The sequence below is a fragment of the Daldinia decipiens genome (genome assembly GCF_022478715.1).
Source record: "Daldinia decipiens strain CBS 113046 unplaced genomic scaffold F4813scaffold_26, whole genome shotgun sequence".
Classification (NCBI taxonomy): Eukaryota; Fungi; Ascomycota; class Sordariomycetes; order Xylariales; family Hypoxylaceae; genus Daldinia; species Daldinia decipiens.
Window position 1 is genome coordinate 318,347 of NW_026054569.1, and position 23,357 is coordinate 341,703.

The following is a 23,357-nucleotide window of genomic DNA, read 5'->3' on the forward strand; positions in this document are numbered from 1 at the left end:
ATATCACAATAGAAGCAATAAACTCCTTATCTATTTCTAACATAATATTCTATAAGACATGTTCTGGAGAGGAGAGTTCCTTTGATATCGTTAGTAGCTCGCCTTTCTCACATGATATATAAATACCTTACCGAAAAGCTCACCTACTATAAGAGGTTGGCCACGAGTAAGGGTAGTGGAAGTTAGTGGTAACCTCGCACACTGTCGAGAGTTGGTGGAGGGGACAAGCCCTTTATTATAAATAAGGAAATTGTTTCTGATTTGTCCAGGTTAACCATACGTCCTCGAATAGACTCAACATGAAAAGCCTAGTCTACACACAATCGAATATGCTTAAACGTCGAGGCTTTATCATGCTTGCTGCAATTGTTATCTTAGTAAAAAGAAAAATAAAGGATAAGGGTCGAAAACCTTCAACTACAGATCTTTATAATAAGTTTTCCAAGTACCTATGCGATTGAGGAAATATATTAGGCACCTATATGGTTAATGTTGTCATGGGTGATGTTGTAAGCACCCCTTATCAGTGGGTGAACTCAACGCCATCACCTACTAATATTTTAAGGTTGCCTAGGGCTGACGGAGATATGCTATATGCAAAGCATGTCTACTTAAGGCTTTTAACCCACAGTAAAAAGGGAGGTAGTAAGATCAGACCATTAAAAGAACTCCGAATCGGGGAATTGAACCCCGGGCTTGGCGGATTTGTCAAGTTATTATCAGTTACGAAAATGAGAGCACCAAATGTTAGCCACTACACCAATTCGGATTGCGTTTAGATGAGTTGGTGAAAATAATCTAGCGCAAAGATAGGGTTATATAGAATGTTTGCTGGGGTTGCCCTAACCTTGTTAGCGTCCACGATGGCATCTAGTCGATGCTTTAAATACTGAATATAGGCCATACCATCGGAAAGCTATCTTCCTTGAAGATTGTGTAGATACCCTAGGTAGACACCCTAGAAATTTCTTCTATCAAATGTCAGAATTGTAAGGGAAATAGTGCTGTTAAATATCTTTGGGGCTTAAATGATCAAGCGAACTCTTTATCCGATGCTGGTAAGCGGGATGAAAGTGTTTCAGCGCCTCTTTCACCTCTGTTATCTTAGTGTCAAATGGCTAACAATGATACATCTTCAGTAGAACAAGTTTCTGGGGTTATAACATAGAATTTATCTCTCTACATTTGATTTGAGCCCGGCTTGTTAGTGATTGGCATATGATGTTTTAAGGTACCCGATAGTCATTGGATGGCCTTAGATATATCCAAACCAGTAAGAGGGATGTTCATAACACCAGACCTCTAACCGTAGTAGCATGGGATAGAACGTACTTGACCATAACCCTAACTAGGAATACGACCCTTTACGGCACTCGAGGAACAAAAATAAATTCTCGCCAGGGATTTCAAAGTTGATTCTACGCACTCCAGAGTTTAAAGGTCGCTCTATATCCGTACAATAAAAGTGATGCCCTGGTGATAACGTCTAAAAAGGGTCCTATTGATGTAGTTAATAATGATTACATACAGACGAGAGAATTTTGAAGGTGTTAAAAGTAAAGGGATGATTGACGGCAATATACAGGTAATAGTTATAATTGATTGATGCCTCATTCAATATTGTCCTAATAGTTAGGCATAATAACATAAGAAACTACACCGAATTTCTCACTGCCAGTTGGATATTAATGTGTACCTAGGTTTATATCAGTCAATATTGATGTAAATTTTCAGAGCAGAGATTGATCTATGAGATAGGCAACTGTTGCTGATACCTTGCCCTTTTATATCACAATATTATTTGTTGCCGTGCGTGTCATACCGACTAAGTCAAACCACCCTTACTAGGGCCATCTTAATGGGGGCCACCCATTTCCCATACAAAATCAACAATTTCGCATATTTGTATCTAATTTAAGAAAATAGATAAAATTATATAATCCTTGATTTTAAATACGGTATTGGATTTTTACCAGGCATAAAATTTTAAAAAAATGTTAAAGCTAATATTTATAATAAAATAAATATAAAAATATACATTAATAATTACATATATAAATTTATATATAAAATTATTAAAGAATATTATTGCTTATAACTTTATTAATTAATATAATATAAATATAAAATCTATATTATTAAATAAAAAATGTTTTAATATAACTTTTAAATTTAAAACCAATTATATAACTTATTTATTTAAAAAGTTATAAACATTTATAAGGTTTTATAATAATTTAATAAAATTCTTATATAAAATTAAAATTTTAAAAATTTTAAAAATAATATTAAAAATACACTTTATTATTTTATTATTAAAACATTAGATTTTAAATATAATAAAATATATATAAGTTATTATAATTGATGGTTATATGACATTAATATAAAAGCACTTTATTAATGATAAGGTATCTTTATTATTAATAAGAAAAGAAAAAATAAAATATTTAATTTTATTAGGTAAAAGGGTTAAATATTTATTATTATTGGAATATAAAAATACGATATACTTAATTAACCTTAAATAAATATTTTTTCTTTAAATATCTTAATATATTAATCTTAATATTATTAATTTATTTATTATTATTTTATCGTTATTATTATTATTCTTATTTATGTATATATTTATTAATATTAATTAATATTGTTAAATAATAATAATATAAATTAATAAAATTAAAAAAATTATTATTGTTTTAATTTAAAAATTTTTATTGTAATAATATAAGTAATATTAATATTTTTTTTCATTTTATTTTTATAATTTATAATAGATTATAATTTTATTTTTTTATATAATCTATTTATATTTTTGGTAAATTATTACAATTTAAACCTTTTATCCACGGAATTGTTATTATTTATGTTATTAATTTTTCTTATTATATTTTAAGAAATATAAGTAAAAGGTTTAACGTAGGCGTAGGTTTACGTTATATACAATTTTATTAAATAAGAAAATATTAATAAACTGCATAAATTTTTAAACTATTTCCTTAGTTAAATATTTATACTTAATATAATATTTGATTATATGGTAGTATAATAAGAAAATATTAATTCTTAAATAATTACGTCCGAATAAAAAATAATATAAACATTTTTTACATTAATAGATTTTAAAACTATCGATAATAAAGCATTATATATATGTTTAACCAAGGAAGTAATAACCGAGTACCAGGAATAATTTAAAAAATTTATAATAAATAATTTTAAAATATTATTAAAATAATTACAATTAATATTATTAAACTGGTGCTGGTGTATCAAGTGATTTTGATCTTGATCATGTGATTATATTCTTAGTATAAGTACTATTTATGGTTGCACATACCTATTTTACATAGTATTATTTATTTTTAATATAAGTTATTCCTTTTTATCATTAATCATTATTTAAAAATCCTTGATATTAGGTTTAATAAGGTTTGATCCAAGGCTAAGACGTTTAAGTCTTGTTTATTATAAAACGTATTAATATAAAAAAATATTTATATAAGAAAATATAATATTAATCACGTAAAAGTATTTATTAATTTTATATTATTACGTAATTTATTTATATAAAACGTTATCAAATTAGAAGTAGTAAAAATAAAATGGCTTAACGTATTAACGTGGAAAGTTTCGGTTTATAAAATCGAAAAAAAACTAATATACCCCATTATACGCGCGTTTATACAATTATAAGCGTTAATATAATAATATTAAGTAATTTTTAACCTATAAACGTTAATACATATAATTACACCTATAAGATAAATTTTAATATAAAATATTATACCTTAAACTTTACCTTTTTTTAACTTATAATATATATTATTTATTTTATAATTAAAATAAATATTACCCTTTATTTTTAACTAACCTTCGTTAATTTTTAATGTTTTATTATTAACTTAATAATTAAGATTTACTTTTTAACCCTTTAACCAACCATCGTTTTTAACATATATCTTTTTTCCTTTTTTCCATACACTTAATTTAAATCTATTATTATAAAATATACTAAATTATTTATAATAATTAACATAATTTTAATAAAGTAATAAATAAGACTTAAATGTCTTAGCCTTGGATCAAGCCTTATTAAACTTGATATCAAGGATTTTTAAATGATGATTGATGATGAAAAAGAATGACTTATATTAAAAGTGGATGATATTATGTAAAATGGGTGTATGCGACTATAAATAGTATTTATACTAAGAATATAATCATATGATCAGGGTTAAGGTCACTTGATACACCAGCACCAGTTCAATAATACCTAAGATATTAAGAAGGTTATACCACAAGGTTAATGATCAATAGCCTTAATAGCCTTAATAGCCTTAATAGCTTAAGCAGTGCGAAATTTTTTTTTTAAAGCTTAAGATTCGATCCCCACTCGTGTTATTTTGTTTCTTCTTTTTTCAAGTCTTAACCCTTATTTCGTAAGTCGAATTTAATCTCGTAACCTTGATAAAATTCGAAAAGAAGTTATAAATTGGTATTAATATATTAAATAACTTTAACCTTAATTATATAATTATATTTTTAATATAAATACTATTTATAATCGCATATACCCATTTTACATAATATTATCCACTTTTAATATAAGTTATTCCTTTCTTTTATTAATTTCATCATTTAAAAGTCCTTGATATCAAGTTTAATAAAGCTTGATTTAAGGTTAAAACATTTAAGTTTTATTTAATATCTTTTTTACGAATAATATTTTATAATTTAAAATGTATAATAAAATATTTTATTAAAGTATAATTATATTTAAATCTTATATAATTTACGAAATTAAAAGGAAAAATACGTTAATATCATATAAAAAATTATAATTTATAATATAAAGTTATAAAAACCCCGATAAAAATTTTATTATAATATATATTTTAATAATTTAATACGTTAATTAATATTTAATATTAGTTTTAACATTTATATTATAATAATAAGATATAAAGGTAATAATATAAAATATTATTATAATATATATATAATTTAAAACCTTTATATAAAAAATAATATACGTATATTTACCTTTAAAATTAAAAAGTAAATATCTTAAAAAAATATTATTACAAATGGTTAAATTTTTATATAAACTTGTAAAATCAAATATATATTAATTTAAAACTTATTTTAAATATTATTAAAAAAAAATTAAATATAACTTTATTAACATTTAACCTTTACTTATTAATTGTAAAATTAAATTAATTATTTAAAATTATAAATTTATAAATAAATAATATATTAAATATTAATATAATAGAGTTTTTAACCGAAAAAAATAAGGTTTTTATAAAGATAAATGTTAAAATAAAACTTTAAAAGGTTTTTGATGGTCGTGTGACACTGACATAAAGGCACCTTACTGATGATAAGGTGCCTTTATCGTAGATAAGGGAGGAAGAGATAAGATACCCGACTTTACTGGATATAGGGGTTGGATATCCACTATTATTAGAATATAAGAACATGCTATACCTAGCTAACCTTAGATAGATTCTTCCCTCCTTAAACATCTTAATACACCAGTCTTAACACCATTAATTTACTTGCTATTGCTTTATCGTTATTATTATTATTCCTATTTACGTACGTACCTACCAACAGTTTTAAAATTAAATATAATTGAAGACTTTAACGGATTATAAATTATAATTTATGAAAAAACAATTTTTATTATTTAAAAAGGATAAATTAAAAAATTAAAAAAATTAAACTTAAAAATACTTAATATAATTAAGAAATTTATAAAATAATGTATAAAAAATGCTTATATTATATCCATTTATTAACCCGAAATAATCTTCGATTACTTTATAATAACGTAACATATAAAACTTAAATTAAAAAAAACTAAAATCTTTAACGCAAAGATTAAATGATAAATAAATTATAAAAATCGAAATTTTAAATATATAAAGTTAAACCTTTAAAACCTATGTTTATACGTTTTTATAAACGGCTTATTTATTAATAATAAAAATATAAGCTTTTAAATCAGTTATATTATAATATTTAACAATAAAAGATCCATAAATTATAATAATAAAATATAATTTATTAACAATATTATTTATTAATTATTTATTAAATACAAACGCGTTATACGTAACGTATTTACTAATAAAATTTATAAAATAATATAAGATTTTAATATAAATTATATTATTTATAATATTATTAATATTATTTTAAATTAATTAAATTTTTTAATAATTTCTTTTATTTTATATATAAACTCTTTTTTGTTATACCAATACCTTATTTAAATAGGTAATATTAACGAAAAAAAACTAATAATTAATTTTATAACTTTAAAATAATTATATAAAAATAAAAAAATTAATAATATTTAATAAATATATAATAATTATAATTTAATTAATATAATAATAAAGACGTTTTTAAATAAGATTATAAGAATATTAATAAAAGATAATCAAATTAATTTACGTTTAAAAAAATAAATAAAACGTAAGAAAATTAAAAACAACATTAAATTAATATAATAATAAATTATTAAAGCCAATTATTAATATTAATTTAAATATAAATTATTATAAAAAATAAGGAAGGATATATTAAAAATAAAATAAAATAATATATATTAACGCAATTTTATTTATGTAATAATTTTTAATTTAAATTATTACGATTTTATCTTTTAACTATTATAAATATATACAATTATAAATATATAATGGCATATATTTAAACTAATACAAATATACGTTAATATAAATCTTAAGGTTTTATTTATTTAATTATATTTTACAATTAATTAATCGCAAAAAAAAAAAAAAATAAATAATAATTATATAATATTAACATAAAAACATTTTATTAATGATAAAATACCTTTATTATTAATAAAAGAGAAAGAAATAAAATATCCGATTTTATTAGGTAAAAGGATTAAATATCTATTATTATTGAAATATAAAAATATAATATATTTAATTAACCTTAAATAAATACTTCCCTTTTTAAATATCTTAATATACCAGTTTTAATACCATTAATTTACTTATTATTACTTTATTATTATTATTATTATTCTTATTTACGTACGTACCTACCAACAATAATAATCGCAAAGTAAAACATAAGAGATTATATATTTTTATCTATTTTCTTAAATTAATTATAAACATGTAAAGTTGTTGATTTTGTATGGGAAACAGGTGGCCCCCACTAGGATGGCCCCAGTAAGGGTGGTTTGACTTACCGCTTTGCATTAGTAGTTGTCAGGGGACAAGTGAGACTAGTATGAATTAGGCATAGATCTACATAGAGCACATATATAAGGGGGCGCGAAGCGCCCTCGAAAGAGAATAGAAGGTTAAGCGTTAATAGATTCATACTACTATGCGGCTACTATACAGCAGCAAAGCTGCTGCTTCTAACATTCACTCTACGTATGACATCCATCAAGGGGTATCTCTGACAGTAGTCTGGGTTGAAACCCAAAACGTGGCATGTTTTCTACATAACTAGATAAACGGCACAATATAACTTTCTTACGAGGGACCTATCTAAATAGGCGCATATCATGGTTTGGAACGATATTATCCAACTAAAGATAACGCTGTCCGTTCATAATATATAGGAAGGGGGAAGGTTCTCTACCTACGTTGAACTGCTCAATTCAGTAGAACAAATTTGATATAATTCGAGATCGTAGTAAATATATACTTTTCTCATATAGAATTGAATAAGACATCCGAGTTACTCAAGTAATTATATGCGTCTTACTTCTTACGTAGACCTTCTGGGTTGAGTCAATACCATAACTTAATAAATACCTAGGTACCTACCTGGGCGGTAGTTTTACCATATTATTACTTAAAGCATGGCATAGCTCAAGAATATTTTCTTATTGAACATAGCCGAACGCAGATATATATGACCTCAAATCTATTGGAGGAGGACGAATTCAACCTCCACCACCTACACTGTATTATAAATCACACATATGTTACAATGTAAAACGCCACCGGTGTACAGAAACTCATTCCAAATTTGTGACAGTTCCATGAGGGGAAGCTTTAGCGATGAGGAGGGGAAAGCCTCGACGGCAAGGATTATGTAAACGTGATATGATGATGGTTTTTATTACTCCGATATATGTAATACCTTATATTTCCCCGCCGTGTAGTAGAACGTTATCCTTACCTCAGTTGACCCTCACATCTCGTTCTTGACAATTATCCCCCTCGTCACTTATAATTCCAGCGCAGCTTTTATTGAATACTACACTGTGATTTATTGATATGGATCTTCCTCTGAGAAAAGACTTGCGGCCAAAATCCGGTCAGCCCGAAGATGCAGCATGGATATGGGGAAGCGATGATGAAGTTCGGTACCTCCTATTTCAAGTTAATGAATCGTAAAATATGTAGCCATCCAGCTGACTTCATCTAAAGCTAGGTAGATTAAACCTTCAAACGCCGGAAAGGGTGAAGAAAGCACTGGAGACCATCTCTTCTGGAGAGGTTATCCCTCTTGGGTGAGTAAAATGTCGAATATAGTTCAGACAATGATTAGTCTGAGGTATAGAAATACTTGCTTACTAATTCGTACATATAGTCTCCCATTCGACCAGGTTGCACCGCCATGCTATGAACGACAGGTTTTTAAACATTCTATCCATGCTTTGGGAGAGATCGGATTTGACGACCTCTATGACATGAACCCTCAAAGCACTTCTCAATGGGACGGGTTTCGTCATGTAAGTTTCGGCCGAGCATCTGGTGGGCTTTATCAGCACAGTGATTAATCCAGCGCAGTTCTCCCATATCCCTTCGGGGTATTTCTATAACGGGGTAAGTTTATTCATCACAACCGCTACGTATGTCACGTAGTCTGAATCGTGTCGTCCAGACCACCGCCAAGGATATTCACGGTGAAAATGCTTCGACCAAATGCGGCATGCAAGCGTGGGCGAAGCACGGCATTGCGGGCAGAGGTCTACTTCTCGACTATGGCCGCTGGGCCGAAGCCAGAAATATCAAACCAGTATATTATGACAACTTCAAAATTACTCATAGCGACCTTGTCAACGTGGCAGAGTCGCAAGGAATCGATCTGAGACCTGCCGCACAAGGAGGCGACATTCAGATTGGCGATATCCTAGTCGTCAGATCTGGGTTTCTGAAGAACGCAAACTCGCTTACATACGAGGAGAGGGCTCCTCGCCACCTCGGGAAGAATAAATTCGGGCCTCACGATGAACAGCGCTATATAGGTGTGGATCAGAGTGAGGAGATTCTCGACTTATTGCATGACTCCTACTTCTCGGCTGTAGCTGGAGACCATCCCGCCTTTGAAGCGTGGCCATCAGAGAAAGGTATGTTGGTATTTCCGCTGGATAAACTCATGGGAAAAGAGAGGATTGCTGATGCAATTTACCTCATGATAGATTACTATCTTCACGAGAAGTTGTTGGCACTTTGGGGGGTTCCCATCGGTGAGCTTTGGGACCTCGAGAAGCTTGCAGAGAAATGCGTCGAGAGGAAGCGATGGACATTCTTCCTCTCAAGTGCTCCTAACCATGTAAAAGGTACGTAGTGTGGGGTTGGATAAGAACGGGGTTGTTAACTAATAACGAACTTATAGGAGGAATATCAAGCACTGCGAATGCTGTAGCTATCGTATGAGACGGATGAATCAACCTAGATGTCTTACATTTAGTCCTTCTTCCTTCTTCCATTTTTTCTGGACGGTATAGTGCTTGTGAAAATAAGGCTAGCTCAAGGTGATAATATTGAGTGGCTGATCAGTTTCATGCCCCTTGAATGTACGTAGCCGTGATAGTGGAGATGGATAAATGAATATGGCAATATCGCAGCGAGACCTGTAACGTCTTATCCACATGTGACTTTTGTTATCGGGCTGACCAAGCTCAACGCTTGGACCAATTCAATTCAAGGTGCAAGGCAGCGCGAGCTTTCGTCGCCTCGCAGCCGCCTTAAGCTTCCCTCTATCATCATCGCCTTAAATATTCTACCACGAACTATCTAACACATCAAATATAACCCACCAAAGGTCCGCCCTCGCACATCACTCCGAAATTATTGCACTTTCCTCCGATTGGATTATACGTTAGCAGTAAATTTCAGAAATCATGGCGGACGCAGCTCTGAAGCCTGAGAAGGACTTCAGTAAGGAAGCTGACGTACAAATCGGCGAAGCAGAGAAGCTTGCCAAGGTGCACATACCCGGGTTAGAAATATTGGAATATAAGTTGCTAATGCATAGTTATAGAATGACATTCAAGCGGCTATCGAGAAGCTTACCATTTTCGAGAAGCAAACCCGACAGGTGAGCTATTCTCTCTAATCTGTAATCGTCTAGCACCACTAACTACAATACTTTATAGGCTTCCGATCTCGCCTCTACATCCCGAACTCTAATTGCCATATGTACGATCTGTAAAAATGCCGGAAACTGGAGTTTGCTCAACGACCAGGTCTTGGTCCTCTCCAAGAAGCATGGCCAGCTTAAACAAGCTATCACCAAGATGGTTCAGACCGTTATGGATTTCCTCGACGCTACCCCGAATCTAGATACTAAGCTATCGGTAATTGAGACCCTGCGTACCGTGACCGAGGGCAAGATATTCGTCGAGGTCGAGCGCGCTCGCGTGACTAAAATCCTGTCGGACATCAAGAAGGAGCAGGGAGATCTTAAGTCCGCTATGGATATCCTCTGCGAATTGCAGGTAGAAACATTTGGTTCAATGGAGAGACGGGAGAAGACGGAATTCATACTTGCCCAAGTCGCATTATGTATCGAGAACGGCGACTGGACCCAAGCTAGCATTCTTAGTCGCAAGATCAGCACCAGATACCTATCTCGAAAGCCGAAGAAGACAGCGGAACAACTAGAGAAAGATAAGAAGGCCCGCGAAGAGAAGCTTAAGCGAGGGGAGGAGGTTCCCTCCGAGCAGGAGGACGACACTACCGACTTAAAGCTGGCCTATTATGGACAACAGATCACTCTAGCGAAGCACGACGATAAGTATCTTGATGCCTGCAAGCATTACAGACAAGTGTTGGATACCGAGGCCGTAGAAGAGGACCCCTCAAAACTACAACCCGTACGTTGTTCCCATGTGTTTATCAAGGTAACTTTTGCTAATGCCAATTAGGTCTTGCAACGCATCATCTACTTTGTCATACTCGCTCCCCATGACAACGAACAACATGATCTTCTCCAACGTGTCTTCCGTGATACCCGAAACACCCAAATCCCTGTCGATGCGGCGCTTCTCAAGCTATTTACAGTACACGAGCTCATGCGATGGCCAGAGGTTGCGAAGCAGTACGGTCCTCATCTCTGTGGCACTGATATCTTCGACGAAAGTCCAAACCAGTCGGGCGACGAGAAAGCCCACCAGCGATGGCAGGATCTTCGCAAACGGGTTATCGAGCACAACGTTAGAGTTATCGCGAAATACTATACCCGCATTGGCATGAAGCGCCTGACTCAGCTGCTCGACCTGACGGAGGATGAGACCGAGAAGTATATTAGCGAACTGGTGTGCTCCAAGACGGTCTTTGCCCGCATTGATCGGCCAGCAAGTATAGTCAGCTTCGCCAAGCCCAGAGATGTCGATGACGTCCTCAACGAGTGGAGCCACAACATGAAGAGCCTACTCGGTTTACTGGAACGTGTAGATCATCTCATTACCAAGGAAGAGATGATGGCGAGGATCCAGCCTGGAGTGAAGGAAGGCAAGGAGAAGAAGGGTAAGAAGAAGGCGTGATAGACGATTTATGACTCTGTTTTGGGGAGTAATTCTGTCGGGGCTGGGAGAGGGGCTTGGTTTCGAGAGGAGCCGCACAGCACAGCACAGGTTTGCATCAAAAGTATGCGAATGTATAATATTTAAATTAGGAGGCACATAATGCCCGTGAAGAACAGGGTTGCCTTCTATGTCTTGATTCTACTATACGTGTAGTCGTGCGTATGATGCCCCCATACCTAGTTTCTAATCCCGGGTCAATCTCTCTTGTAGAGTCTCTAAATTTTAGACCTCAACGGCGTAGCCCTACCTACCTATTCACAGCGACCGTTTACTCGCAGCCTCCGGGTCCTCATACCGCTGCCTTAACCAGCCTGCCAAAGCCATAGCCCAGTCCTTGGCAACAGGCACGTAGTGACCCCCTGGATGCACAATGACCGTAGGATCCTTGCACCGGTCCACAAGACCCTTGCTCCGGCTCTCCTCGACAACCGTGTCCAAGCTACCTAGGAAATGCAGCGTCGGCGTCGTGATAGGCGGCTCATATAGCCATCGTAGCGAGTCTATCGGCGCGTAGAAACCAGAGTACACGACAGAGAAGCTCAGCGCTTGGTTATTGTTCGCTCTGCGCAGCTCGTTCACCCAGGACCAGTCTGCTTCTTCAGGTTGCGAGGACGGGTCCGAAGGGGATGCTGCGTGGGACGAAGACGGCGGGTCTCGATATGGTTGCTCCAACGCTGCAGCCACAAGCGCAGCCACCGCTCCTCCCTGGCTAAACCCACATACACCATCAATACCTCCCGCTTTGGCAATCTCAGCCGCAATACTCTGCATTCCCTCCTCAAACCCGCGATACGCACCCGTCGCCTCGTCCTTGCGGAACCAGGCCCAGTTGTCGGATTCTTCGTCGTCTTCGTCCTCCTCCGGGGGGACGTACCCCGGAATGTCGGAGGGACGCAGGCGATGCGGGGCCGTGGGGAAAAGGAGCGTTGGGTGTAGGTTATAGGGCGCGGGGGATAGGGCTTTGATGAGGAGTTTGGAGAGGGCTTTGGTTTTGGAGGAGAAGAGGGGCCCAGATTGGGTGTAACCGTGGAGCATGAGTATTTTCAGCTCGGTTTTGCCTTTGGGAATTGAGGGCTTGGTTTGGGTCGGTGTACCCCGGGGTGCGGCCGGTGTTGACATGGTGAGGGACCGGGTTGGGTGACGGGGGAACGTTGCTAATGTAAAGTGGATTGTGCGAGGATGGGATGGGATGAAAAGTTTCATAGAAGTGGTATAGAGTTAACCTAGTTCTGTTAGTTAGTTAACTAGTTATAGGTTATGTTATAGAGTTATGTAAATGAAGGAGGCCCTTGCTTATTCGTGGGTTCAGGTGTGTGTAACGTTGTCTGATAAGAAGATGTATGTCTTGAGGTAAATTCCATAGGATTCAAAATTGACCTAACATGGCTGGTATAGGTACCTAATATTTGTCATGCAGCCACTATGACATTAGGACAAATATTGGAACATTTATTGATTAATTGGCTTGGTATAGAGAAACGTATCCAGGGAATTGACAATCTTTACTCCTTTTTAACATACCCGATTATACATGAAATATGGTGAAAGTTAGTTCCTTTTGAAAATCTGAGCTCCCAAGTCTATTTTCCTTTAACCTACTTGCTACAGCAAAAGACTAGTCGTCTCGAAAGGCTAGATATAATGTGATCATCGATAAGTAAACTTGCATGGGTATTACGGTAAACTTGCAACTCTAAGTGTAAAGCCAGCGATATATTTCAAACTAGTGAATTGAGTTGAGCCGTTAGGACTGCGGCTATGCTTGAAATTGTGATGGGCACAGATCGTACATATCCCAAGTCTGGGGTAGTCATTCGACCACGGCACGAATGGATAGATTGTTGGACATAGCCCTCGATTTAACGCGAACTCACGATCTATGATACAGTCCCGCCTTGCTCATTTATCGGAATGACTCGACCGTCTATAATGCTTCTCGCCCGGGATAGTTTGTCGCGTTCTCCAAGTTTGTCACCTTCATTCTAGTGTCCACCAGACTTTGCGTTCGGATTGCGAGGGTCGTTCTTCCACTCGTCGGCTATTGAAGAATTGTCAATTATTTCTGCTCCTCTGCCCTCTGCCCTCTAGGGGCTATAGTCAACACATACACTTCATCATGGCATTTTGCAGCGAGTTGACACCGTAAGCGATGATTAGGCCTGTTCGTCTGTTAGGCAATTATTCGCGCATGCTAATTTTCGCATAATATCAATCGTGGTTTATCATACCAGCGGCGAAGAAGGGTGCATAAGGCCGGACTATCGATATGTTAGTAGCTGTCGCGAGTTATGCAATCGGAATCCGGGCTGCGGAGTCAATTGACGTACGAACTGGCGCCGGGAACTTCTTGAGAGGGGTAACACCGAGCCAAGACATCTTGAATGTGTATTCGGAGGATTTGAGTAGTAGACGGCGTCGAGATTGGAGATGATTGAGGTTGAGGTTGTAAAGCGAGTGGTTTTCTTCTGCCGCTAAGCCTGAACTTGGCGATTAACTGTTGCCTTATCGAGCTGTGTTATGTAAGCCTGGTGCCTAAGGCATGAAGTACTGCCCGTACTGTACATACCCTGTCGGCCTACGGTCAATGGTTTTACCGCTGAATTTAGGTGACATCATTGCACAGTGTTACACCTTTGGAGATCATGTCCACATTTGTTAAGCAGCAGTATGTATCAAAAGCTGGGGAAATCGAACTTACAACCTTCAAAGCTTCCCTCCCGAATTCAAATGCGGGGAGTAAAGTAACCAATTAATCGAAACCGCTACTTCCTACCTGCCGCTTGCTACCCTCCACCATCGACCTTGCTTCTTCTCTCCGACCAGTTGTGCTTTGCCTTTCGATATCCAAACTGCTCCGCGGAACCTCCATAACTGCCTGTTCCTTAGAGGACTAAATTCGTCTAGACTTCCCCGCGAAAAACCACTATATCCGTGCAGGGGTTTTCACACACAGATACACCATTCCCACACCTCAAGCTTGATCATATCACCAACCAATCCCGAGATTAGCATTCCTCACCACCTTCACTCATTTTCTTATCGGGTTGCGTCAAATTCGACGCTGCTACCAAGTTTCTCAGACCCTTCTTCTCGAATCCTGCTCTTACGAAATCCCCCCACTTCAACCCGTTCCTGTTTATTCTTTTTACACCCCCCCAGAAATATCTCAAACTCAAGCAACCGTCATGTTTTCCCGACGTCTCGCGCGAGCAGCAGCGGTGGGAGCTCCGCGTTCGCTTCGAGCGTTCAGCTCCACCGCTGCTAGCCAGCGTACGCCGACACTGGCCGACATCACACCCGAGGGTGTCGACTCGTTCAACTCGAAGCAGAAGGAGTTCCGCGAGCAGTTGGTCAAAGCACATCAGGAGCGCGAAGCAAGTAGGTTCACTAAAAATTCTTCTACTAATGATTCTTCGTCTGCTGCCCGAGAAACCTCCCAAGGCTTGGGCTCATTAAGCACCCATACAGGACAGCGAGCGGAGGCATCAACTAAGGAACCCGAGCGACCCGATAATCTTCTATCCAGGGTTATCTACGGAACAAAAGAAGGACGCGAACTGGATGCTCAACTCGAAGCAAGTTTTTCCGCGGTTCTGGCTCGTGGCAAGTACGTTCACTCGATCGTGTTTCACGAGGTGCAGCCGGACAAGGTGGACGAGTATGTTCAGTTGGTTGGCCAATGGTATCCGCGCATGGCTTCCTTGGAGGATAATAAGGTTCATCTCGTTGGAAGCTGGCGAACCGAGGTGGGAGATTGTGATACATTCGGTAAGTTACGGCTTGGGCCTCAATTCAAGATTAGCTACAATATGCTAATGACGTAAATGCCAAGTACACATTTGGGAGTACCAGCGTTACCAAGGATACCATCAGTCCCTAAATTCCATCTCCCGCCACCGCGACTTCGCCGAATTCGACAAAAAGCTCAAGACACTCATCAAGTCTAAGAATACGTCGATTATGCAAGAATTTTCGTTCTGGCCAACAACTGCACCACGCCAACTAGGCGGTTTATTCGAGTTACGTTCGTACACTCTTCACCCTGGAAACCTGCTGGAGTGGGAAACCCACTGGCGACGAGGCTTAAAGGCGCGGAGACAAGTTATGGAAGGTGTAGGTGCTTGGTTCGTACAGATAGGCGATCTGAACACAGTCCACCATCTTTGGCAATTTGCGAACCTCGAGGAGCGTAAAGTTCGGCGAGAGGAGAGCTGGAAGCAAGAAGGCTGGGCCGAGACGGTCCATAAGACTGTTCCTCTAATCCAGTCCATGAAGTCGAGGATCCTTGTCCCACTGCCATGGTCACCCGTGGCATAATTTCTGCAGATAAGGGATGATTGCGTTAATATCAGCCGATTTTTAAACCTACCTAAGCATCTGATATGGAGAATTGGAGTTTGGAGGCGATTGTTTCTTTATGTAGTCGATTCGCCGTGTTGGCGCGAGGGCAGCTGCGGGAGTGATTGTACTTTTACTGCCGAGATCGGGATATTCATGATGAGAGCTTGAAGCTGAAAATTACGCCTTGAGGACTATGGCCACATTTCACTGATACTAATACGAAGCAATTCGAGTTTTCTTCTTGGAGGCAAAGTCAAAGCCAAAGTCGAGATGAAGTTCCAAGTGTTTATCGTGATTTGATTGTCTTGTGGTTTTAAACTTGTTACCCTATTAGGTACCTAGCTAATGCTGCTGTCCTTCATTTTCATCCAGGGAGACTCCACCCCCTATTCCAACAATGCATATAGCTCTGCCGTACTAGTCTATTAGCAGGAGATAATTCTGTGATGCCATATTCTCCCGCGTGGCTTTATTCTTCCAAATCTTGTTCCATGACGGCGGCCAAATTACGCCGTGCCAACCCCAACGTATTGCCCAAAGCGCTCAACTTTGCGGATAGCGAAAGGAGGCTAGGGTCCGCGCTCTCAACACGCACCTTCTCGCGAACATATACCTCGACTTCTTTCTTATTCCCCCCGTTATCCTCACCACCGGCATTACTACCACTACGACTACCATGATGCTCGGGGGCGGACGTGCCGCCATCAATTCGCGACTCGTCGTCACATCGGTACGAGAACACGCGGTCGGCTTCATCGTGCTCGATGCGCCGTGTTGTACCAATAGCAAGCGCGAGCTTTGTTCCGAAATTTACGGGTGCATCGGCGGGTTCTAGGGCGCGCAAATATATGACCAGACAGGCATCTTGAATCGTTACGTAGAGAGATAGGTTGCGACTAAGCGGGGGCGTGAAATGGCCTAGTGACACTGAACTTGTCGTCCACGTGGTATCAAGAGGAACTTTCTGCTCCGGTAGATGCTGGCGTCCGGGCACCTCATGGCTCGCCGTAGAAGCACTAGTCGATGGGCGCGCAGGCGGTTGAGACGGCCCTTTGACTAACGCTGCTGCTTCCGCAATATGTAGTGCTAGCAGCCGTAATTGGGAGGCGAGGTACGGCGCAGAGGGCGGGGGCGTAGTTTGATTCTGGTGCTCTTCTAGGGCGAGGCATAACTCAAGCGAGAGCGAGAGAAGAGCGTCGAGACGGATTAGAGCGGGGACACGGACGGGACGCGAGGGGTCGAGGGATATAGTCTGTGGTGGGAGAGTTCGCAGTCTAAGATGGACTAAGCCGCGCACCAGGCGCGCGCCCACACGTGTCGTGTGTCCCTTTACGGTCTCGTTGCGTGGCGTTGTTAGCACGAGCGTACTACCTGCAGAGTCGGCGGGAGCTAGTAGTGCGCAGCAGTCTTCCAAGCCGCGCTTGATTTTCTCGAGGGTCGCACGCAGGGATATTAGGAGCCAGGTTAGCTCGCGGGCCTGTTTGGGTTGCCGCTGTGGTGAGTATATAGTTGTAAGAGAGTGGTACGGGGGGACGAGGACGAAGTCGTCTTCGGTGAGGAGCATGGTATTTTATATACCGACTTGGGATTTGGGACCTGATAAGGGGGACATGATTGGAAGCAAGGGAATGAATGAATGGGGGTGATAGGATCGTACCTGAGTGGCATCTTCTTGGATTTTAAGCTCAGCCAGCGAGATGGGAGGCCAGATCTCAACGGACATTGTGGACGCGAGACGGCATAGGCAACCGCATTTCAACGGGCCATCTGATGGTATCGTGAGGTGTACGCTTTGGAGCTATGATGATCGGGCTGAGCGAATGTGGTGGTGTATAAGCTGTAGCCTTGCTAATGCGTGTAAGTGGGGGATTTCGACTGATGATGCTTGACTTGCATAATGTTGGATTGGACGATGGCGGATACCTAAGCTAAAGATAGCGATGTGGGTCTGTCCCTAGCTGCAGGCCCCCACGTCATTTTTATACTTTCTAGCTTATGGATAATTGAATATCAGATGCTATCAACTATATCTCCAAATCAACTGCTTCTTTATTGTCAACACGACGGTGTTTTCGAATGTGACTACTATCTCCAAGGTTTTCATGAGTATGAAGTGATAATTAAAAAAAATTTTACTAATAAAAAAATTAAAAAAAGGAACTTGGTAGATACCTTAGGTACACAACTGAACCATCATAAAAATGGCTACCGAACAGCCAGAGACCGTTTCGCAGGTGCCTGAACAGCCCACAAAGCTAGCAAAGCTGCCACCTATACCAAAAGGTTAGATCAGAAGCTATAGTTACCTCAATAATCTCTCCATTGTACTAATTGATAATACCAACTCAGGGGCTACCGTCCGAAGACGTCCCATCCCCACGCGCACACCCTCCACACGCGCCTCGAGACGCATCTACATAACTCCCAAAACGCCCTTCCGCTCCGTAACAGCGCGCGTGCGCAAACAACTCGACAAGAATCTACGCGAAGCATCAGCATCCAATAGAGCCTTCACCAACAGGCTCGCCAGCAATAAGAACGCATCCTTGGACGAGCGTATCCGTGCTATCCAGCGACAGTCTGCCTCGAAAAATAGCGGCAGCGGGATCGGGCTCGAAGACTCGGGCGAAGTCGTGGTGCTGGGTACGGGGCGCGCTATCCAGAAGGTCGTTGAGGTCGCCATGTTCTTCCAGAAGCAGCAGGATTGTATTGTGCAGTTGAAGACCGGGAGCGTGGGCGCTGTGGATGATGTTGTGTTGGAGGGGGAGGAGGAGTGGGGGGGTGAGGGAGAGGAGAGGACCAGGATGATGAGTTCTCTTGAGGCGTCTATCAAGTTGAGGTGATGACAGGATTTCTCGCGAGGAACGATGATGCTATTTTCCGGATTCGGGCCCTTTAGGAGTATGGCCCATCCGATCAGCAGTTTTCCTACGGTATCATTACATCCTTAGCGTTATAGACGCGCCGACGACAATTATTCGCCGAGGTCGGTTCTAATTATTATAAATGGGCGATACAGTAAAATAGTAGGACTAGAGGTACGGATCAACCACCAGCACAAGCGTGGCGGCGAAGTCTTAAAGCCGGAAAAATCCGTTAACCTCTAAGGTTATTCATTACCCTCAGAAGTAATGAGGGAATATACATTAAACCACCTCAGCTTACATTCCGTATGTAATGCATACTGGGCTCCTGTTCTAGTCATACGAGCTAGATGTTTGAGGCGAAAACATGCGATAAGGCCAACAATGATACGGTCACAGCATCATGGACTTGGGACTTACTAGCAAGAACAGCGGAGTAAGAAGAGTATCGAAGCTATTATAAGTATTAGAAAGAACAGATTGATAGGATCCGTCCAGCGAGGCGACTTGACCGACAAAGATGATAGGAATTCATTCTATCCGAACACATTCAAAATATATAACATCACAAGTTACTTATAGAAGGAGTGCTGGGGCCGTCTAGGTTTGATATTAGCACCATGTATTAGCAACTCAAAAATCGATGTAATATTCCTTGGGTGCATATGGATGAAAGCCGAAGAATTTGTATCAATTTAAGGTAAATCATATTAAAATAAATAAATTACAATGCTTCTATCATTAACTAAGAAATTTATCGCGCGTAATTCTCGTTCCCGTTTCGGCGATCGAGATCTCGGTCCTATAATTGGAGACTGATCGGCTGCTGATGGGCACCACGGCGTTAATGTCGTGATCGCATTTAGGACTAAACCGAAGACACTAATTCGAAATCAATTTATGCTAATCCCCCTCTTTCTATATAAAATAGTTTCATAGATACCTAGGTAGATATACTGTTAACAATCGCGATGACATCCTCCCAGCCTTCTCCCTCTTATATCATCGTCGGGGCCGGCGTCTTCGGCACCTCGACGGCACTACATCTTGCCACTAAATTTCCAGATTCATCCGTAAGACTTATCGACCGCGACGCGCACACAGCGCAGCGCCGCGTTGCCGCATCCTGGGACTGGAATAAGGTCGTGCGTGCCGATTACCGGGACCCGGTGTACTGTCAGCTCGCGCTCGAAGCGCAGGACATCTGGCGCGCAGACCCCCTGTGGCGCCCGTTCTACCACGAGACGGGCATCTACTGGATTAGTCGCACGGGGTTCGCGCGTCAGGCTTTGGATAACTATGCTCGGCTAGGACGGGCTACGGATAGTATCCGTGTCGTGACAGTGGAGAAGGCGAAGGGATTGTACGGGGGGATTTTTGACGGGGCGGATTATACAGGGGTTGAGAACGTGCTGGTCAATGAGACGAGTGGGTGGGCGGATGCTAAGGGGGCACTGCAGGCTGTAGCGGAGAAAGCGGTTGAAAAGGGAGTTAGATTCGTTGAGGCTGAGATTGAGGAGTTAGTGTTTGGGGAGGATGGAGAGTGCGTTGGGGTTTTGACCAAGGACGGAGAGAGATATGCCTCTACCCATACGATATTGTCGACTGGCGCTTTTACACCGAAGTTGCTGGATAGAGTGGCTGAGAAGACCGGGCGAGATGAGTTCCTTGCTGGGGACAGGATGATTGCGGCGGGAGTAACGACTGGGCTGGCGAAGCTTGACGATAGCACTGCGGAGGAATTCTCGGGGATGCCAGTTGGTATTCAAGAGAATGATCCCGAGAGAGGTGAGCGGTCAACTATTTTCTTCTTTCTTCTTGATAGCACTAACTAGCAATACAGGTGCAAGTAATGGCGCCTTACCCCTGACCGAAGACAAGAAACTGAAGTGGTGGGGTCAGTGCATATTCAGGAACACACAGACGATGCCTTCTGGACGTCAAATCTCCGCACCGCCAGCTTCCACGGACTACTCGCAATGGACGGTTCCGAATACTCTGGTGCAAGACCTCGAATTTGCCAACAAAGCCACATTTGGGAAGCGCGGAGAGGCGTGGAAGATTTCAGAACATCGCATATGCTGGTACGCGATTATTATAGCTTGTTATTTCTTCCCCTTGTTATATACCCATCTAAGTACATATAAATTACGCTTAGAAACTAACCCCTGGACGCTAGGGATGCGGTCACACCAAGCCAGGATTTTATCATATCGCCTCATCCAGCTTCTAAGGGACTATACGTCGCGACCTGTGGTTCGTTTCACGGGTGGAAGTTCTTCCCCATCATTGGTGAGTATGTTACGAGGATGTTAGACGGGTCCCTAGAATCGGAGCTGCGACGGCGATGGGCATGGAACCGTGATCGTCCGGACCCAACAGGGAATAAAGTCTGGCCTGTGAAAGAGTTGAGAGATTTGTGATATTATTTTGGTCGTGGCTTGTAGGAAATGAGCAATACGGATTCAGGTAGGTAGTCAGGATCGAGATCACTTCGACCGCGATTTATATGATATATGATATCAGCTAACCTAGTTGAGTGGCACACGGTGTAACTCGTGTGAATCATGTCCTTATAGATCATGTAGCTACGGTAACTGATGCGCATATATAAACATAGCGTAGATATACTAGATCTTAATCTCCATCAAGTCGTCACCATTTTAGGAATCACATCCAAACGACTCAATATTGCTATAATAAATCACCTCGAAAACGCCAGCATTGCGCAGTGCCTACCAGATGGAAATCTATCTAGCTCGGATCTCTCAGCATGATGACGGTACATTTTACGTGGAGCGGAAGCAGGCGCCGATTGACGCAGAGCACTACGTCGCCATCTCTCACGCATGGGGCCACCCGGAGACAATCGAAGAAGTCCACATCAAGGGAGTAGGATTGTTAAGCTCAGCCCAGGCAAACCATATCTTCTATTTATTCTACACTGGCCCGACGTGTGCGGTACCGGGTGATTCTGGCTGGATCTCCTTTGTATTGACCAGAGCGACGGATCGCCTATCAACATTTCAGATCAACTTATGGCTATCCCGGCCATTTATAGACATAGCATCATCATCGTCGTACTTATCGAGTCGCTCGTATGTCGCGAATGGGTTGGTGATGTTACTAACGCCGCATACTAACACGTTAACGATGCCGCTGTCTTCGATGAGAAGGAGGCGCATCACGCAAAGGAGTGTCCTAATCTCGTGCTGATGGACTCCTGGTTCGACCGCATCTGGATCCGACCCGAGGGGCTATATGCGACAAAGCTTACAATGTCTATACTTAACGAGGTAGAATGCTGTCGTTTGCTATCATACAAGAAACATGGGAGCTCCTGGCTTGCGGAACAGCAAGTCAGACAAAAAAGAAAAAGAAGCAGTGAACAACTTCATTGATGATAAGATGGTGTATCATGGAATTAATAGTAGCGGGGATTTCCAAATACGTATGTCCGTCTATATAGATTTGATATACAAGAACCATATAGAAGTCTCCTGGTACGGAGTTTACCGGGAGAAACTCTCGGGTTAGGTCATTATCACATGAGTGTGTAACGTCCAAATACATACGGCCATCTATAACTTTGCGCATCTTGTTAATGTCAACAGCCTCCAGGAACATATTGCATGTTTCGAGCGAACACTCAACAGAAGTTATTATGCCATTTTGGAATATGCTTATTAACCCGGTTGCGAGTAGAAACCAGGTATCTTGCTGGATTCCGACTACGAAGAAGTATACTGGGAGACTCGGAGAATTTGTGCCACGGCTGTGTACCCTTAGGAGAAGGACTGCCGGAGAACTCCTCTATTTCTAAGCGGTGCCCATTACTTTGATAACCATGATGTACCTAGATCTATTACCAGATGTCAAGGCGTAGCTAAATTTTGAATTTTGTTGGTTGGGGAGTTTCCCAGCTGCCCATCGGGGCAGCCTACCAGTATGAGACTCAGACATGTCCCTACTATTGTAATAATCAGGACACCTCATTCTCCATGCATTACGATAGGAATACTGGCCACAATAAGTTTTAAGAACATAGTAGCAGCACCATAAGCATGAATATAGCCGAAGGAGAAAAGTATACAACGTTCAGATTTAGCTTAGCCTCGTAGACGGTAATTCGAATATCCTCATTTTCGAGTGGATCCTGTTTCGACATGAAAGTCTCACGGTCGCGTAGAAGCTTTCCATGACACCAGTTCTGATTATCTCGGTAGTAGCCCGATTTAAGATTCCAGACTTTGGCTGGAGAATCTGGTGGTGGTAGGAAACGCCCATCGCCAAAGGTATTGAGACGGGACATGAACGCG

The 23,357-nt window shown here is 39.9% G+C and overlaps 9 protein-coding genes and 1 non-coding gene across 10 annotated transcripts; 6 read left to right on the forward strand and 4 right to left on the reverse strand.

Annotated features, from left to right (window-relative positions):
* Window positions 1–668: 668 nt before the first annotated feature.
* Window positions 669–769, reverse strand: F4813DRAFT_t101. Its single transcript has one exon. It is a non-coding gene; the product is annotated as a tRNA-Glu (tRNA).
* Window positions 770–7,970: 7,201 nt separating this feature from the next.
* Window positions 7,971–9,876, forward strand: F4813DRAFT_365895 (uncharacterized protein). Its single transcript, XM_049243965.1, has 7 exons — window positions 7,971–8,378; window positions 8,448–8,530; window positions 8,611–8,752; window positions 8,811–8,846; window positions 8,905–9,370; window positions 9,443–9,583; window positions 9,640–9,876. Exons 1-7 carry the CDS (start codon window positions 8,295–8,297, stop codon window positions 9,678–9,680), a joined length of 993 nt encoding a protein of 330 aa, XP_049097915.1. The 5' UTR covers window positions 7,971–8,294; the 3' UTR covers window positions 9,681–9,876.
* A 118-nt stretch (window positions 9,877–9,994) lies between these two features.
* On the forward strand, window positions 9,995–11,905 carry F4813DRAFT_365896 (PCI domain-containing protein). The gene is made up of 4 exons (XM_049243966.1): window positions 9,995–10,231; window positions 10,288–10,344; window positions 10,403–11,122; window positions 11,174–11,905. The coding sequence occupies exons 1-4, from the start codon at window positions 10,148–10,150 to the stop codon at window positions 11,789–11,791; spliced, it is 1,479 nt and encodes a 492-aa protein (XP_049097916.1). The 5' UTR covers window positions 9,995–10,147; the 3' UTR covers window positions 11,792–11,905.
* Window positions 11,906–13,220, reverse strand: F4813DRAFT_365898 (serine hydrolase-domain-containing protein). The gene has a single exon (XM_049243967.1). It carries the CDS (start codon window positions 13,034–13,036, stop codon window positions 12,089–12,091), a length of 948 nt encoding a protein of 315 aa, XP_049097917.1. The 5' UTR covers window positions 13,037–13,220; the 3' UTR covers window positions 11,906–12,088.
* Window positions 13,221–13,815: 595 nt separating this feature from the next.
* F4813DRAFT_391233 (ATPase, F0 complex, subunit J) lies at window positions 13,816–14,209 on the reverse strand (the record flags this gene model as incomplete). The annotated part of the gene is made up of 4 exons (XM_049247135.1): window positions 13,816–13,871; window positions 13,942–13,992; window positions 14,062–14,091; window positions 14,161–14,209. The coding sequence occupies 4 exons, from the start codon at window positions 14,207–14,209 to the stop codon at window positions 13,816–13,818; spliced, it is 186 nt and encodes a 61-aa protein (XP_049097918.1).
* An 809-nt stretch (window positions 14,210–15,018) lies between these two features.
* Window positions 15,019–16,397, forward strand: F4813DRAFT_397861 (NIPSNAP-domain-containing protein; the record flags this gene model as incomplete). The annotated part of the gene is made up of 2 exons (XM_049247983.1): window positions 15,019–15,601; window positions 15,666–16,397. 2 exons carry the CDS (start codon window positions 15,019–15,021, stop codon window positions 16,148–16,150), a joined length of 1,068 nt encoding a protein of 355 aa, XP_049097919.1. The 3' UTR covers window positions 16,151–16,397.
* Window positions 16,398–16,450: 53 nt separating this feature from the next.
* On the reverse strand, window positions 16,451–18,093 carry F4813DRAFT_365906 (RAVE subunit 2/Rogdi). The gene is made up of 2 exons (XM_049243968.1): window positions 17,832–18,093; window positions 16,451–17,651 (listed from the first exon to the last, which is right to left on the reverse strand). The coding sequence occupies exons 1-2, from the start codon at window positions 17,895–17,897 to the stop codon at window positions 16,644–16,646; spliced, it is 1,074 nt and encodes a 357-aa protein (XP_049097920.1). The 5' UTR covers window positions 17,898–18,093; the 3' UTR covers window positions 16,451–16,643.
* Window positions 18,094–18,375: 282 nt separating this feature from the next.
* On the forward strand, window positions 18,376–19,017 carry F4813DRAFT_391236 (Rpp20 subunit of nuclear RNase MRP and P-domain-containing protein; the record flags this gene model as incomplete). The annotated part of the gene is made up of 2 exons (XM_049247136.1): window positions 18,376–18,457; window positions 18,524–19,017. 2 exons carry the CDS (start codon window positions 18,376–18,378, stop codon window positions 19,015–19,017), a joined length of 576 nt encoding a protein of 191 aa, XP_049097921.1.
* Window positions 19,018–19,818: 801 nt separating this feature from the next.
* Window positions 19,819–21,482, forward strand: F4813DRAFT_150294 (sarcosine oxidase). Its single transcript, XM_049238946.1, has 3 exons — window positions 19,819–20,826; window positions 20,882–21,122; window positions 21,218–21,482. Exons 1-3 carry the CDS (start codon window positions 20,010–20,012, stop codon window positions 21,459–21,461), a joined length of 1,302 nt encoding a protein of 433 aa, XP_049097922.1. The 5' UTR covers window positions 19,819–20,009; the 3' UTR covers window positions 21,462–21,482.
* A 222-nt stretch (window positions 21,483–21,704) lies between these two features.
* F4813DRAFT_365912 (uncharacterized protein) lies at window positions 21,705–22,985 on the forward strand. The gene has a single exon (XM_049243969.1). It carries the CDS (start codon window positions 21,781–21,783, stop codon window positions 22,252–22,254), a length of 474 nt encoding a protein of 157 aa, XP_049097923.1. The 5' UTR covers window positions 21,705–21,780; the 3' UTR covers window positions 22,255–22,985.
* The last annotated feature ends 372 nt before the right edge of the window (window positions 22,986–23,357 follow it).

Excerpts from the sequence above, each read along its gene's own strand:
- F4813DRAFT_365895 (XM_049243965.1), top strand. The coding sequence starts at position 8,295 with ATGGATCTTCCTCTGAGAAAAGACTTGCGGCCAAAATCCGGTCAGCCC. Across the intron at positions 8,379-8,447 it reads TATGGGGAAGCGATGATGAA|CTAGGTAGATTAAACCTTCA; the intron begins GTTCGGTACCTC and ends CTTCATCTAAAG. Across the intron at positions 8,753-8,810 it reads AATGGGACGGGTTTCGTCAT|TTCTCCCATATCCCTTCGGG; the intron begins GTAAGTTTCGGC and ends AATCCAGCGCAG.
- F4813DRAFT_365896 (XM_049243966.1), top strand. The coding sequence starts at position 10,148 with ATGGCGGACGCAGCTCTGAAGCCTGAGAAGGACTTCAGTAAGGAAGCT. Across the intron at positions 10,345-10,402 it reads TCGAGAAGCAAACCCGACAG|GCTTCCGATCTCGCCTCTAC; the intron begins GTGAGCTATTCT and ends AATACTTTATAG. Across the intron at positions 11,123-11,173 it reads ACCCCTCAAAACTACAACCC|GTCTTGCAACGCATCATCTA; the intron begins GTACGTTGTTCC and ends AATGCCAATTAG.
- F4813DRAFT_365898 (XM_049243967.1), bottom strand. The coding sequence starts at position 13,036 with ATGAAACTTTTCATCCCATCCCATCCTCGCACAATCCACTTTACATTA.
- F4813DRAFT_365906 (XM_049243968.1), bottom strand. The coding sequence starts at position 17,897 with ATGTCCGTTGAGATCTGGCCTCCCATCTCGCTGGCTGAGCTTAAAATC. Across the intron at positions 17,652-17,831 it reads TCCAAGAAGATGCCACTCAG|GCCCGCGAGCTAACCTGGCT; the intron begins GTACGATCCTAT and ends CAACCCAAACAG.
- F4813DRAFT_150294 (XM_049238946.1), top strand. The coding sequence starts at position 20,010 with ATGACATCCTCCCAGCCTTCTCCCTCTTATATCATCGTCGGGGCCGGC. Across the intron at positions 20,827-20,881 it reads AGAGAATGATCCCGAGAGAG|GTGCAAGTAATGGCGCCTTA; the intron begins GTGAGCGGTCAA and ends CTAGCAATACAG. Across the intron at positions 21,123-21,217 it reads TCAGAACATCGCATATGCTG|GGATGCGGTCACACCAAGCC; the intron begins GTACGCGATTAT and ends CCTGGACGCTAG.
- F4813DRAFT_365912 (XM_049243969.1), top strand. The coding sequence starts at position 21,781 with ATGGAAATCTATCTAGCTCGGATCTCTCAGCATGATGACGGTACATTT.